Source organism: Ahaetulla prasina, chromosome 6, assembly GCF_028640845.1.
Source record: "Ahaetulla prasina isolate Xishuangbanna chromosome 6, ASM2864084v1, whole genome shotgun sequence".
NCBI lineage: Eukaryota > Metazoa > Chordata > Lepidosauria > Squamata > Colubridae > Ahaetulla > Ahaetulla prasina.
This window is the reverse complement of record NC_080544.1, coordinates 30939329-30956043: the sequence shown is the minus strand read 5'-3', so window position 1 is coordinate 30956043 and position 16715 is coordinate 30939329. Positions and strand designations below refer to the sequence as shown.

The window sequence follows — 16715 nt, the reverse complement described above, 5'->3', positions numbered from 1 at the left end:
CTGATACCTAAGTTATTGAAACCTAGTAATTTTGCAGAATTGGATTGGATCTGTGTGACAGATCATGACAAGGAGGGATATAGTCTTGCTTCAACCAATGTCCTTGTTGCAGCCTTAAAAATGTGTTGGTAGGTTTTCGCATAGCACATGGTTGCTCTGAGAGGGAGAGCAGAGCCTGTGTATATATGTATGAGACGATGTGTGTGTGTATATGACATGTATGTGTATCCACAGGTTTTTATAGAGAGAGACATACTATGTAGGAAACTTGAATATGAAATCCGTTCAATTCTTTTACTATCTGGATCGAGTTAGATCACGGGGTTAAAATAATAACTGCACAGTTCCCTAATGCACAGTCAGAAATTCTGCTTTTTTGGGGGAGTTGGGGTGGTGATGGTGTGTGTGTCTGTAATGTAGGGAAATTCTCATTTCTCCTTTGCATCATAACTGACAGTATGCTCAGGTGCCAATTATCTAAACCAGGGGTCTCCAACCTTGGCAACTTTAAGACTTGTGGACTTCAACTCCCAGAGTTCCTGAGCCAGCAAAGTCCACAAGTCTTAAAGTTGCCAAGGTTGGAGACCCCCTGATCTAAATATAAAATGTGTGCAAAGTTTCATGAATGTTTGCATCTTATATGATCCTACAAATTGCATTCTTTTTAATACTTTTTTATATAATTGAAGCTTACCATTGTAGGCAGAACACTGGAAACTACAGATTGTTAATGTTTTCTTTTATTTCTGAATTATGAATAATGTCCTTTATTTAATTATTGGACATAAATGCTGCCATTGCTAAATTTCCTTCTTTGCTGTTCTAAACATTCTAACAGCTCTAAGTGGAAATCACAAAAATAATCACATCAAGGACAGTGGCTTTCAATTTTAGTTAAACTTCTTTCTATAAGACAGGGGTCTTACAGAAATAATCATATTTCATATTCATTATGAAATAATAGGAAAGATTGGAATAATGAGATTTATTTTCTTAAATTCATTTACTGCTGTGTTTCCCCGCCCCAAATTCATATCTGTGCTAATTCTAGGTGCACTTGTAAGCATCTTTTTTGGGGGTATAGAACTAAAATGTCTTTTACAGATCATATCCTAACTAGAATGATTTACTTCTTTTTTCTATGTGTCCATTTCAAAATGAAAAATCCGTGGCCAAGAAAAACACAATTCAGTTACTGTTAAATAAAGCAGATTTTGTCAAATGAAATAATGCTTTTAAAAATCCATTCAAGTCAGCCTGTCTTAGAATTTTAGTCCCATTTAAGTGGCTACTTAAAATATTTGGGGTTAAGAACTGAGTGGGTAAATATATATATGATCCTCAAATGCTTTTGCATTATGGACAATATTAAATCAAAATGGGGGTGGGGTGTCATTTTCCCATTTAATTTTCCTTTAATTGCTAAATCAGTCCTATCCAATCCCCTTGTACATATCTGAGGTATGTATCTGAAAAGAAAAATACTTGAAAAATATCTATGCTTCTGGACATGCTGCTCTGATTTTCAGTCATACAGCTTAAGATATCAGTAAGTTGACCTTTTAAAGTCATTTACACAAATCTCTTTTGCAATATTAAAGCTTCTGACAAATTTCTCTGGTAGATTGTGGTAAAGTACTTGATTTAATTCTTCAATTAAGCCTTTCATTTTAATGAGCTTTATTGTATTCTGATAGTAATTCTTTGTTCATGTCTCAAATTTTATTCTACTTAATTTCAGCCATACCTCAAAGTAAAAAAAAAAAACAACTTTATCTAACCATTTCATTAAACTGCTGTATCTTTCCAGTGTTTTCTGTGGCCTATAAATAAATGTCACACAGTGAGTTTCTGTTGTACCTCATGTTCTAAACATTTATGAATGTCGATGAATAATCTTTTGCCACAACAGCAAAGCTAGGTATTACTTCTTGTGACCAAATATATTAATTTTAAGATGTATCATTTCACTTCATAATTTTCATAAGCTCAGAATAGTCCCATTTAAATTTATTGTAGCTTAAATCATACTTTGTTTCTGTCTTACTGAGTGAAATAGATTTATCTTTTTCTCTATTCCTTTACGTTTATTTGCAAGAGGGAAAATTAAATGTCACTGATTCCAGGTTTGTTTTAAGGACAATGCTTAAGATCCAAAGATTGCAGCAGCTCAGGAAATTTCAGCAGATGTTCTTTACACATGAGGTCTCTCAAGACATTTTAAAACCTTGGTCAATACTTCTGATGTCTTTTGTCACTGTATTTAAAACATGACTTAAAATCTCAAACCTGTTTGCCTTCTGACCCCATCATTCCAGCAGTAAATATTAATTTAGTAGGCATAATTTAAACATTGGAAGTAAGAAGCACCTGAAAATGTTGAATGAATTTCCCCTCAACTTGTTTAAGAGGTAATAAATGTGAACAATCTGTTTAATTTCTAGAACTATTCTTTAGATATTTATTCCACCAGACGTATTGCTATCTAGTAGTAAGATACAGATTTTTATCACCCTCCTTGGTCACTAAGCTCCCTTAGCTATCCCTGGGACATAGCTGTATAGTTTTATAATAAAATATTTACCTGCATTTATAGACTAAAGAGCAGTATTCAGAGGTCCTAATGGTCAAGAATGGAAATTATCTTTCCATTCTTGATAGTTATGGTCCAATTGTGGTGATAGAAACTTCCAATTGAAAGTTCATAGCAACTTCCTTCATTTTATTTATGATTTCCAGACAAATAACTTTGTTAGTCTGCAGCACCAAAAATAGCAGTCTTTTGGCATCTTCATAGTTCCATAGCATAAATTTGCATATTCAACAGCCCAGTGTTTGCCTTATAAAATTATTTGACTTCCAGATGAAAATATTAGTATATTATTTTTGGGGGGGAGGGAGGAATGGGGACTTCTTTATAAGATCAGCTGACTTTCTTAATTCATGGCAAGTTTCTTGTCTCCTCCTCCTACCCCTACAAAACTTCTCCAGGGGCTGAGGGATGTTTCTCAAGTTAGATAGAATGGGCACAGAAGGTTTTTGGAAAAATTGTACCAAACAAAACAGAAGCTTCCCGGTGTTGACTTCTTACTTCCTTGTTTTAAGAGCCATGATTTCAGCAGAGCGCCTTACTTTATAATGGAGCCATGTTAACGCCATTGTGGTACTTTGTAATTATTGTACTTTCAGCTCTTCCAACAATTCAGATAAGCACTTACTGATGGATCTTGAATAGTTATGAACAATTCAGTGTATTTGCAGTTGAGGTTGTTCTTCTTCTTCTGCACTATTCTAAAATTAAATTTCAGTCCCATCATTGGCTTGACTAGCACTGGTTTTCACACTTCTTGTGAAAGAAGAAGTGCCTACCTTTTTCCTCCTTCCATCTTGCAGTTGGCATAGTACGTTAGAGCTCCAGGTGAAGGCCAAATGGCTGCAACTAGTTTGAAAGGTGGAGATAATAGATCTGCTAATAGGTTTCTTGTTACAGTGTGTGATTTTGGAGTGGGAGTGGGCTGTTCATTGTTCCGTCACGGACACCATGTCTGTAGTTGTGGTCTGTACAGCGTTATGGTTGTGTCAGGTTTATGTGTCATCCTGTTTTACTCATGAGAGTAAAGTAGTCCACCAAGAGTTTTGAAATTCCGAAATCCGAGCCATAAGCTTTGTCATTAGGTACATTTGTGCTTTATTATTGTCCTTACCGGCATGTCGGGCCTCCACTGACATAAAAAAGCACAATTACTCTAAAATAATAATGGGCATAGGAATATTTAAGGGTTCCTTTCTTAAACCTGAAAACCCATTGACAAAGCTGAGCTTGATTAACTAGAGAATGAAGCAATAAATGTGACATGATCATGGCAAACCATTTAAAATTGTGTATTTTTAAAAAAAATATCTGTTTTTCCACATGGTTTTAAGGATCAAGTATATACATGTATTCTCACTGCAGTGGCTAAATGTAAATGAATAAAAGATTAGCCAGCCTATTTATGATTCAGTTTCGGTGTTCGTTTATTTTCTGAGGAGATGCTTTGCTGGAGGCAGTACAGGGAGTCCTCGACTTATAACCACAATTGAGCCCAAAATTTCTGTTACTAAGTGGGACATTTGTTCAGTGAATTTTGCCCCATTTTATGACATTTCTTGTTATGTGAATCCGGCTTCTCACATTGACTCTGTCAGGTCATGAAAGGGGATCACATGACCCTGGAACGCTGCAACGGTTGTAAGTATGAACCAGTTGACAAGCATCTGAGTTTTGATCAAGTGATCATGGGGATGCCACAACGTGAGAAAAATGGACATGAATTCCATTTTTCAGTGCCATTGTAACTTTGAACAGTCACTAAATGAAGTATTGTAAGTCGAGGACCTGTACAAGATAGAGGGGTTTTTTTTTCATAGCAGAGAAATAGGGTCTCTGCAGTAGGCTTTCAGGTGCCAGATTGCAACTCCAGTCACCTCTCACTTTAGCCATGCTGGCTAAGACTAGAATTAGTTTAATTCAAGATTATGAGAGCTAAATTGTTCCAAGGAAAGTCCCTAACCTGGTATCTTCTAGACGTCAATCCACAGTAACTGATATTCTTACAGACATACATTCCGCCCCTCTCCTAATAACTACTTGAACAACCCCCTGCAGCTTTGGAAGTGGTTTGCCCTTGCAAAACTAGGACTGTGAGTGGCTGGTCCAAGGTCCCCCACCCTCACCCGCCCCAGCTGGCCTTGTTGCTCAGGTAGGTTGAAAATTTATGGTCTCCTGGTTTCTAGCCCAATGCCTTTAACCACTAAATCAAACTGGCTCTCAAGGACAGGTAGTCCTCGACTTACGACCATAATTGAGCCCAAAATTTATGTTGCTAAACGAGACACTTGTTAAGTGATTTTTTTTGCCCTATTTTACAACCTGCCTTGCTCTTAAGCAAACCATTTCAGTGGTTAAATTAGCAACAGGGTTGTTAAGTGAATTTGGCTTCCCCATTGACTTCGCTTGTCAGAATGGTCACAAAAAGCAGATCACATGACCCTGGGACAGTGCAACCGTCAAATATGAACCCGTTGCCAAGTGTCTGAATTTTGATCACATGACCATTGAGGATGCTGCAACGGGTGTTAAGTGTGAAAAACAGTCATAAGTCACTTTTTTCAGAACTGTTGCAAGTCGAGAACTACCTGTACATATTAACTCAATTTGCAAAGAATCACTGATTTCCTCCTTTTCTAGCAAGAGCATCTGAGTCTTTTGCTCTTTACACAAAATGACTATACATTTTCCTGATAGACAATACTGACAGTAATTTTTTTGAAAAAACTTTGCTAAATGTATGTAGAACTATTGCAGACTTTCTGTAGCATCCTGGCTCTTGACACAGTTTGAGGACATTAAAATGAACGAGCAGATGCCAGTTTTGGATGTTTTACCACATGCAGACAAAATGAAAGGCAAGAACCATTCAAACAGTGAAATATTTATTATCACCAAAATGAATTTTAGTAATAGAAGGCCAGAAGATACTTTTGTCAAGAGATGCAACAGTTAAGGCATACATGTCGGTTTCGGGTCTGTAATAAATATGCTATAAAATATTATAAGATTTATTTTTGTAGAAAGAAGTAAAGGCACATTACAACATATTGATTTGAACTCTATAGTTCTATAAGGTTAAAAACCTGGAAAAATATTGGCACTATAAACATTTAGATTACAATGGCAAGACAACATTATCTTCACGCCCACTTCCAAAGCCCTTGGTTATAAAAGGCCTTAAGGCTAATATAGATTAACCAGCAATGCTGGAACCTTCTACCAATTATACTGGCTATCTTGTCTTCTGGTCAATGCAATTTGCAAGATGGTTACTGCTTACTGCATTCAACTGACCAAAAAAAAAAAAAGGAAACCCGTTTTATTCTTTTGGTCCCAAAGATTCAAAAAGCATTAAATGCTATAGCAATGTTTTAAAAAGCATTTTCAAATATTTGTATTTAGACTACAAAAATGACTTGCATAATTGCTACATGAAAAGAGTAAAGCAACTTGTCTATTTTTGGACAAGAATAGTGAAAAATCCAAATCAAAAGAAAAAAGAAACTTAGCATACCTGTAGCTAATATAAATGCCCAAATTATGACCACAATCCATTTTAGGCTCTATAATCCATGATCTTAAATCAGTTTTTCACTTTGTGGGAGTCACAATAGGAAGAAATTTTAACAATTATGAATAGTTATACCAAAAGATGGATGGATGGATGGACAGGCAGATAAAAGTTTCAGAGTGTTTGTGGATTTGCAATTAACATATTTTAAATTCCATCATTTTTATTCTTTCCAGTTCTGCAGTTAATATGTTTGGCCCGATGTACGGATTCCAAATTTTATAGTGCCTTGAATTGCGTTTTCAAATAAAATTGTACTTTATAAAACTTACAAAAATAAATAATACACTGAAGACATTTAATGCAACAACTCCCCAGTTGTGAAAATACAGGTAGCATCTGGACTTGCCCGATATATTGTCCAGAGCAGAGCGTGGCTGTTTTATTCTGTTTTCAATAACCCTTGATTTTGAATGCGGATTTCAGAGCCAAACTTCTGTTTAATCATAGCAGCAGCTAACGTGTGTCCAGTGATAGAACAGCACCAAGCATTATTCTCAAAAGCAGGGCTATCTTAGACTAGGGTGATGGGGAAAATAATTATGTAAAGCTGAGACAGATCGTACCTTCTCAGTGATTTTCATGATGTGGCTATTCTGATTTGTACAGTGTTTCATTCTCCTTGCCACTGAACAGCACACTAAGTACAGCAGCACAATAGCAAAAGAAGCTGATTTTTTTTTTAAAAAGCAATAAAATATCAGAAAGGTATAATGTGTTAAATTGTATTTAGCATTCATGTCGGAAGTATTAAGATGCAAAAGGAATGTATGTTAATTCCGACTGAACCAATTATATACGGAAAGAAATTACAACTAAAACATGTTATCTATCCCTATGAGCAGATTCTGGAACAGAGCCCCATAATTTGGGATTCATCAACCATGATAATACGTTTGTGCTCATTTGCTCCTTACCAAGAAGAAAAGAATTAAAAATACAGGCATTGTCATGATTCAATATATAAAATGCAAAAAGTTTTCCTATGGGAAAAGGGGTTGTGTCCTGCACGTGCATTCACCTTTCCCTTAAGTATCTACTCCAAATTCAAGTTGCCGTAGGGTGCCCCTGGATTTCCCCCTCTCCCCTAAACGCCTCTTTTAGATGATGATAAGGCTGGATATTACAAAAAATACTAAGCTTATCAGCCATTGTGTACATGAACAAAAAAGGGGTAGAACAGCATTGTAGCTGTCTTGACTTTCTTGATACCCCTTTCTACATCGCCCTAGAACATGGGTGTCAAACTCTATTGTGTCATGTGATGTCACGTGATGTATTGTGACTTTTGCCTTTGCGGAAGCGGAGTGGGCGTAGCCCGCACGTGATGCATCCGGCCCGTGGGCCGCCAGTTTGACAGCCGTGCCCTAGAAGATGGTTAGGAATGAATTTATGTCTCTCAGAAAAACTTCTCCGGTCAAATTCAGCCCCTTTCATTGGATAAGCTAAGGCAGGGGTGTCAAACTCATGTCGTCACATTGTCATCACGTGACGTATCGCAACTTTCCCCCCCCTTTGCTAAAATGGGGTGGGCGTGGCCAGCACATTATGCATCTGGCCCACGGGCCGTGAGTTTGACAGCCCTGAGCTAAGGCGATCATAATGAATGCTGACTTTGGCAACTGTAGTGGGGAAAAGAAATGGCCTTGGGGGAGAGATGGAAGAGAAACAACCAAGACAGTAGTCAAATAAAAGAAGGGGGCAAAAATGTATCTTGAAAAAAGTTTCAGGCAAGACCCTCTCAAGTTCTCCCAAGGATAATGAGAGAGAGGGAGGAAACGTATTCAGACTTGTAAGATTCTATTACTATACCTTTACAATAAAAGTAGTATTGGCCTACATGACTTTGGTCTCCTAGTCTGGTCTATACCTCGAAGAGATGAGAGGAGCTGTGAAAGGGCAGTCATTTAGACTGTAATGATGTTATTAGCACCCAGCTGAAGGGGAAATGCTTGTGGACGTCCTTCATGAAAGAATTTGGCCAAGGCTATAAAGAAAGTCAATGTCAAGGGTGAGAAAGGTGCATTTCTTGGTCCAAGTTGACCAAAACGCTATTTGTAAAGAATTTTTCAGAATAAGCACAGCTTTGTGACTGTTTCCAAGAGAAAACTGTCATGGAATTCTCTTCTTGGGAAATGCTGATTATACCAGCTCCGTTTCATCTTCATTATCATCATCATCTTAAAAAATGACATGAAATCCTTCCTCTTCACCCCAACAGTACATGAAAGGTTTTGGTGGAGGCCAAAAAAAACAAACACCAAACCACAGTGGGAAAGTACTAGTTTATCCCCTATTTCTTTCTAGGAGTTCAATTTATAGCATTAATGTGATAATTTGCATAGTTGCATAGTTTTCAATAACATTTTTTTGGCAAAGGCTGTGAGAGCTGGATCCCTATGGCTTTGAACTCATCATTTTGATCTTATTTTTTCTGATGTGTACAGTAAAACCTTGTTTTATGGCATTCCTTTGAAATTAAGGAGAAATCGCCTATTTAAGCTCTAAAAATGGAAACGCTGCTCCAGAACCATTGTATGGCCCAGAAAGAAAATGCCCAGCAACCAAAAGATTCCAAACTAGATGAAACATCGTAGCCTATTCATCAATTAGCAGAGCTCATATTTAAAATAAGGGCACTTTGATAGAGACAGCATAATTAATCATTTTTTCCCATCGATGTGTAGTATTCTGTCAACACCTTCCATGCTTTGGGCGCCATGAACCCATCAGGGGGATTGTCACCGTCACGAGCCAACTTTCTCATGCGTGTGCCAGAAATGAAATCAAATTCAGTGTGCCTGGTGAAGAACAAATGGAAAGCATGAAGAGAGGGCAAGCAAATTTCAATAACAAAAACAGTACTCGAAAGGTTGTACTTTCCCAAACTTTTTTCACGTTCTGTACATTCAAATTGATCTGACATGGATGCTATTTTTTTTACATATTACTGAAGAGTAATCATCCACACGTAGGGATGCGGTGGCTCAGTGGCTAAGACACTGAGCTTGTTGATTGAAAGGTCAGCAGTTCAGCGGTTTGAATCCCTAGTGCTGCCGTGTAACAGGGTGAGCTCCCATTACTTGTTCCAGCTTCTGCCAACCTAGCATTTTGAAAGCACATAAAAAATGCAAGTAGAAAAATAGGGACCACCTTTGGTAGGAAGGTAACAGCGTTGTGTGTGCCTTTGGCGTTGAGTCATGCCGGCCACATGACCAGAGAGACGTCTTCGGACAGCGCTGGCTTTTTGGCTTTGAAATGGAGATGAGCACCACCCCCTAGAGTCGGGAAGACTAGCACATATGTGCCAGGGGAACCTTTACCTTAATCATTCACACATACAAATAGTAATTCAGGTTGCTGAACAACTCATAACATTTCATTGCTCTGTGATGATTATCCTAGAATTCAAATTTTTAAAGACTATTCAGAAGCAAATGTCTACTGAGGTTCTCAACCATTCAGGTTACGGCTGTCCCAAATGTGTTTTTTCCCCAAAAAGCAACTAGAGTTTCTTGGTGTATTCTTGGAAAACGTTTCGCTTCTCATCCAATAAGCTTAGTTCCTCAGCTTCTTGAACAAGAAGCAAAATGTTTTCAAAGAAAACACCAAAAAAAAGTCCAGTTGCTTTTTGGGAAAAGAACACATTTGGGATATTCAGAAGCAAACAAACAAACAACAACCCAAAACTGCAACCCAAGTTAGTGTATTGTATTTACCACACTTTTAACAGAAATGGGATACTTATACTTCAGATATTGCAAAAGACAATCTCTGGTTCCCGTGCTTATCTAGTAGCATTTAACACATATCATCACACATCTCTTTCTTTTTTTAAAAAAATCTCATTTTCTAATTTTCCAAACTAAATCCTGAACAAGGTGTTGAGTATGTATATTGTGAACCATAGTTCAATTTAGGATTATATCAAGATATGGAAGCAATTTTCACCATTTTTGTCATGTGTTAAGATGACAAAATTCTATTTCTTCCCATTTGATCAAAAGAAAAAAATCTGGAAGCTTTTAGTTAAACCTTGTTTAGTGCCTCACACCAATAAATGCAAGCTTTGGTCAGTTTTGATGATGTTATCAGTTCAGGCAAGACCAATTCTTGTTGATAAATACAATACAATAAAATAAATAATTAAAGGATATAATGCAGCTTGGTTCCACTGGTTAGACACCAATGAGGGAACAGCTAATGTGAGAAAGTGCTAATTATGGAGTTGTAATTGACTGTTATTACTTACCTGTCTGGATCATAGAAAAGCATCGCTTTTTGTACTTTGTTGTATGCAGCTACTCGGAAGGGAATTATTTCCACCGAAGTTAATCCTGGAGCCATACTAAGCACCTTTCCACCTTGTGTGGGTTCATACAGATCTTTCTTGGTTTCTGGGTGAGGCATACCTGCCGGATCTCGACCCACAATGTAGAAATTGGCACCAGCAATCATTCGAGACCTACAATGCCACTGGACCTGCCATAAGAAGGTCAGAATGCTATAAAAAGAGTTGGTGGGTGGGTGGGTACTTCAAGGTATCTTAGGCTACAATCTTATACCCACTTACTTAGGGGTCTCAGCAAATGGAATGAGATTTACTCTCAAACAAACTCATTCACATTCATACTATTTCATTTATTTAAAACATTTCAATACAGTAATTAGAGAGGGATCTGATATCAGAATTTCCCTTTTTTAGATCTTTGGAAACTTTTTTGTTTGGTTCTGCAACCCAACAAGAAAGACACAGACTTCAGAGGATAATTAGAACTGCAGAAAATATAATTGCTACCAACTTGCCTTCCATTGAGGACCTGTATACTGCACAAGTCAAAAAGAGGGCTGTGAAAATACTTACAGACCCCTCACATCCTGGACATAAATTGTTTCAACTCCTACCCTCAAAAACGACACTATAAAGCACTGCATACCAGAATAACTAGACACAAGAACAGTTTTTTCCCAAACGCCATCACTCTGCTAAACAAATAATTCCCTCAACACTGTCAAACTACCGTATTTTTTGGAGTATAAGACACACCTTTTTCCCCAAAAAAAGAGGGTGAAAATCTGGGTGTGTCTTATACTCTGAATGTAGCCCCGCCCAGCTTCTCAAACAGAGGTTTCAGAGGCTGAAAAAAGCATCAGAAACGAAGCTTCAGAAAAGGCGCCCCCAAACAGAGTTTCAGAGGCTTTCAGAGGCAGAAAAAAGTTTTTTCTGAAAGAGTTTCAGAAGTTTCAGAGGTAGAAAAAAAAAAGCCAAAAAAAAGCAAAGCACAGAGCTCACAACCAAGGAACCTGTTACTAAAATTCACCTCTGGGAACAGCTGATTGGGGGTATTCCGGGAGGCTGATCCACCTGCCAATCAACTTTTTTCTTATTTTCCTCCCCAAAAACTAAGGTCCATCTTATACTCCGGTGCATCTTATACTCCGAAAAATACGGTGATTACTAAGTTTGCACTATTAATCTTCTCATCGTTCCCATTACCCATCTCCTCCCACTTATGACTGTATGACTATAACCATGTTGCTTGTAGCCTTACGACTTATACTGATATTGTTTCCTGATTGCTTATTTGTAGCCTATGACTATCATTAAGTGTTCTAAGTGTTGTACCTTGATGAAGATATCTTTTCTTTTATGTACACCGAGAGCATATGCACCAAGACAAATTCCAATCACACTTGGCCAATAAAAAAAATCTATTCTATTCTATTCATGTCATCAAAACTCAAATATTAGAAAGGAATGTACCAAGATGGGATGCCACAGTCCTGGCTCTCTGTTATTTCCCCAACCACATCTGTTCTAAAGTTGTCCTAGATTAATTGCTCCTCATGGATAGTCTTAAATTAAGAGAAAATTCCTATAAATACATTTTAAAATATTAACTGGGAAAGAGAATAAAATGCAGCTATGGTTTCTCCCTTATTTCCTTCCCATTTTGGTGGCTTTTTTCCTTCTTCTCCTTACTGTTGGAAAAAAAAAAAAAAAGATCCCAGAACCATACCTCCGTTGGGCCAGCGTACAACATGGGAGAAGGGAAAATTGCAACAACGGTGGATTTGGGATCCAAGACATGTTCTTCTAGCACTGCAGCATGTTGCTTCATGCGCCAGTCCAAGGGCACATCATCATCCTTGGTCCATCCCCCAAGAGGATGCAGGAGCAAGACTGGATGCTTATAGCCCCTTTCCAGTAGTCGGCGTTTAGTATCCTGCATTAGCAGAGCATGTCCGTTGTGCACCGGATTACGTAGTTGGAAAGCAAAAACTGCATCTGAAATATAAGGAACATGGCATTGGGAGTCAGGAACACATTAACTGGAAAGGACCCCGTCAAGCGGAACTTGACTTATGCAAAGCAACTACCTGCGTTCATCTCTCTAAACTTCTCCCTCAGCTCCAGTGGAGTCAAACGGTATTGGTCTAGTCCATCGTTCCACTTTATTCTCTCCAGTACAAGGAGTTCGCCCCCAGCAAGCCACTCTCCACTCTCCATCACCATCTATCAAAAGATATTACCAGGAATTAGGAAGAACTTATATTCAACTATAATAATTCAGCCTCTGTGTAAAACTTATTAATATTGCAGAGATTACAGGAACTTCAATTCTCAAGTATCTCGGACTATGCTGATTGGAACTAGAAGTTAGGATCAAACAATATCAGGATGCCCTAGGTTCCCCTACCTCAGATGTAAAGTAAGGAGAAATAAACAAATTTGTGGATATTACTATTTAAAGCAAGGGTATCAAACTGGATTGCTTGGAGAGCTGGACCAGTATTGTAGTTGTCCTCTGCAGGCTTTTGTGGGGGGGAGGAGCACCTGCAGCACCCTGCCAGGCAAAACAGGGCACAGGGCGGGGGGGGGGGGCTGTGGGTGGCCTCCTGCGTCCTGTTCTTGGCCTGGATGGCCTCCTGCAGCACCCACCCTGCTGGCCAAAATGGGGCGCCGTTTTTGCTAGCAGAGGCACCGCGGGTCGGTCCTTCGCTATTTCCAGGCCGGCCCTGAGGGCCAGATCTAAGCACCCCACAGATCAGATGCAGCCCACGGGCCTTGAGTTTGACACCCCTGATTTAAAGTGTCTAAATAAAGAAAAGACATCTTTTCTTTAAAACCAGGGTTAAGATTCCGCTAATGCTGCTAATGTAGAGAAAGTATGTGAACTGACAGACCACTTTCATCTATATTGACACAGCTGATTTCATAGACATAACGCACAAAACACACACTCTGCTAGAGAGAAGTTCCCTGAAGATGGGCTCCAGCGTAATTCTGAAAGCTTAGAAGACTAAACTTCTAAGACAACTTAGAAGTTGTCTTAGAAGTTGTCTTAGAAGTCTAAACTTCTAAGACAACTTAGAAGACAACTAAACTTAGAAGACAACCATCTTTGCTGGCTGAGGAACTCTGGAAGTTGAAATCCACAAGTCTTAAAGTTGCCAAGGTTGGGAGACCCCTCTTTTAAATGATTATCCTTTTATATGGTAGTGATATATTGTTTAAATTCTTGCATGCTGCTTTTTGTAAATGAATAGATGAGGCTATGAGCAAGCTAGTCAGGTTAGATAATGACATTCTGTCTAAAAGCAGAAATATATATATATAAGGCGACAGTACATTCCATGGTTTGGACTGCATTCCTGTAGCCAAGAATTTTTACTATTCCAAACATTTCCCAGTGAGGACTTAATTCATATTGACTACTGTCAGTAAAAATGGAATGTAGTGAAAAGTATCACAGTGCACTAAGGGCATCAACAGCCCGAGATATTGTCAAAAAGTTAGGATGGCTGCTATAATGTGTCAATGAAGAATCAATCATCCAGGACAAAAGTCAAGATGGCTGCCACAACCACCTGATTGAAGTCCCGCCTCTTTTCACATGCAAGGGAAGGCTTTGACTGTGCCATTATAGCAGCCTATCTAAAAGGATAAATCACGGCACCAAAATTGGTTAATCTGAGACATTTTAACATAACATAACATAATAACAGAGTTGGAAGGGACCTTGGAAGTCTCTAGTCCAACCCCCTGCCCAGGCAGAAACCCTACATCATTTCAGACAAATGGCTATCCAACATTTTCTTAAAAATTTCCAGTGTTGGAGCATTCACAACTTCTGCAGGCAAGTTGTTCCATTTATTGATTGTTCTGTCAGGAAATTTCTCCTTAGTTCTAAGTTGCTTCTCTCCTTGATTAGTTTTCACCCATTGCTTCTTGTCCTGCCTTCAGGTGCTTTGGAGAATAACTTGATTCCTTCTTCTTTGTGGCAGCCCCTGAGATATTGGAACACTGCTATCATGTCTCCCCTCCTTCTTTTCATTAAACTAGACATACCCAGTTTTGTTGCTCATCCAAGCAACTTCAGCAGACAAAATAAAAAATTAGGTAGTCAAGAGAACAGTTGGAATGTACCAACTCTTGCCATGCCAACTTCAGCGCTTTCTCTCTGCCTAATTATTATTTATTTATCTTGACTGATAAAATGTTGGTCCCGTTGCCATGATTTAACCTTTTAGATAGGCTGCTATAATGGCACAGTCAAAGTCTTCCCTTGCACATGAAGAGAGATGGGACTTCAATCAGGTGGTTGATTCAATCAGGTGGTCTTGATCCAGTCCATCAGATGCCTCGGAATGAGATAATTTATTTATATTTCCAGAGCCAAAAATAGAACTGATTTGTGCTTACTTTTACATGTGGATGCTTTGCGCAAGTGGTTCCCCAAACACGAGCACAACGCTCTTCCTTCCTGTGTTCAAAAAATTCTGGATTTTTAAGGATTGCCACCCTCCGTCCATTGTATAGCAGGGTGAATGCGCTGCATCCGTCCAGACGTTTTTTGTCTTCAGTAGAGATGGGAAGTACAATCGGTATGCTCAGGTTAATAACACCATCTGTGCAAAAGAAACATTAAATTCAATCAATTAATTTAAAATTAATTTTAAAAATGGGGGGAACTTGGCTGTGTTTGATTTGAAATCCCTAGAAAAGGAGGAGATTCTCAACCGTAGGCTTTCTGAACAGTTAAACACTTGATTTTTGTGCTTATCTCCTTATTTTCTAACACAACAGTTACAAGCTGCTTATAGAATTCTTACAGTTTAGTAGCATAGTTTCCCCTTTTCTATGGGAAATTAAGGATCTCAAGGTGTATGTACGACACTTAGAGCAAAACTTCAAATTAGAAAATGTTTCTTCCTCTTTCAAAAAGTATCCTTTGTATAAATACTTTAAAGGCAAACCATTCAAGTTTAATACAATCATTTCACTTGAATAGAATAGAATAGAATAGAATTTTTTATTGGCCAAGTGTGATTGGACACACAAGGAATTTGTCTTGGTGCATATGCTCTCAGTGTACATAAAAGAAAAGATACGTTCATCAAGGTACAACATTTACAACACAATTGATGGTCAATATATCAATATAAATCATAAGGATTGCCAGCAACAAGTTATAGTCATACAGTCATAAATGGAAAGAGATTGGTGATGGGAACTATGAGAAGATTAATAGTAGTGCAGATTCAGTAAATAGTTTGACAGTGTTGATGGAATTATTTGTTTAGCAGAGTGATGGCCTTCGGGAAAAAACTGTTCTTGTGTCTAGTTGTTCTGGTGTGCAGTGCTCTATAGCGTCGTTTTGAGGGTAGTAGTTGAAACAGTTTATGTCCAGGATGCGAGGGGTCTGTAAATATTTTCACGGCCCTCTTCTTGATTCGTGCAGTATACAGGTCCTCAATGGAAGGCAGGTTGGTAGCAATTATTTTTTCTGCAGTTCTAATTATCCTCTGAAGTCTGTGTTTTTCTTGTTGGGTTGCAGAACCAAACCAGACAGTTATAGAGGTGCAAATGACAGACTCAATAATTCCTCTATAGAACTGAATCAGCAGCTCCTTGGGCAGTTTGAGCTTACTGAGTTGGCGCAGAAAGAACATTCTTTGTTGTCCTTTTTTGATGATGTTTTTGATGTTAGCTGTCCATTTGAAGGGCATTGTCCACTTGGTACACTCTGTAAAGCTAAATATCTAGTAGTAGTAGTAGCAGTAGTAGTAGTTATGAATCTCAGACTGAAGCGCAATCACATCATTTAGATTTGATTTTAATAGTTGGCCTCTATTATTTAATTTTATATGTTATATTTGTGTTCTTTCTGACCTGCTTTAATACTGACTCTGTTTTTAATACTAGGAATTGCTCTTTCTTCTCTTTTTTGAACAGACTTTTGTTGAATCATTTCCTCAATTTTAGTTCTCAATATAGTATTTTTTCCCCCTAAATCACTGTCTGAATCAAACAACTGACGTCCTACGATCCAATTCATGAACTTTCCTAGGATAGCCTACAATATAAAATCTAACAAAATTGGACAAAACCAAAAGTGTACAGGAATGCTGGCTCAGTTCTAAAGAGAAGGCAAAAAGCATTTCCACAGTTCCTACTTAGAGCTCTAAGATGACACTCATTTTGATATCAGAGTCCTGAGTGTTCGCTGCGACTTTCTTCACCGTTTCCATGCTTCTCATTTAATA

The 16715-nt window shown here is 38.2% G+C and overlaps 1 protein-coding gene across 1 annotated transcript in view; it reads right to left on the bottom strand.

Annotated features, from left to right (window-relative positions):
* Positions 1–5462: 5462 nt before the first annotated feature.
* PAPSS2 (3'-phosphoadenosine 5'-phosphosulfate synthase 2) overlaps positions 5463–16715 on the bottom strand; it is a 49098-nt gene continuing 37845 nt past the window's right edge. Inside the window, exons 8-12 of the mRNA XM_058188132.1 lie at positions 14872–15077; positions 12546–12681; positions 12185–12453; positions 10417–10646; positions 5463–8965 (exon numbers count right to left, since the gene is read on the bottom strand). Of these exons, the coding sequence (XP_058044115.1) occupies positions 8824–8965; positions 10417–10646; positions 12185–12453; positions 12546–12681; positions 14872–15077 (983 nt within the window). The 3' untranslated portion in view covers positions 5463–8823. The remainder of the gene's footprint in view (positions 8966–10416; positions 10647–12184; positions 12454–12545; positions 12682–14871; positions 15078–16715) is intronic.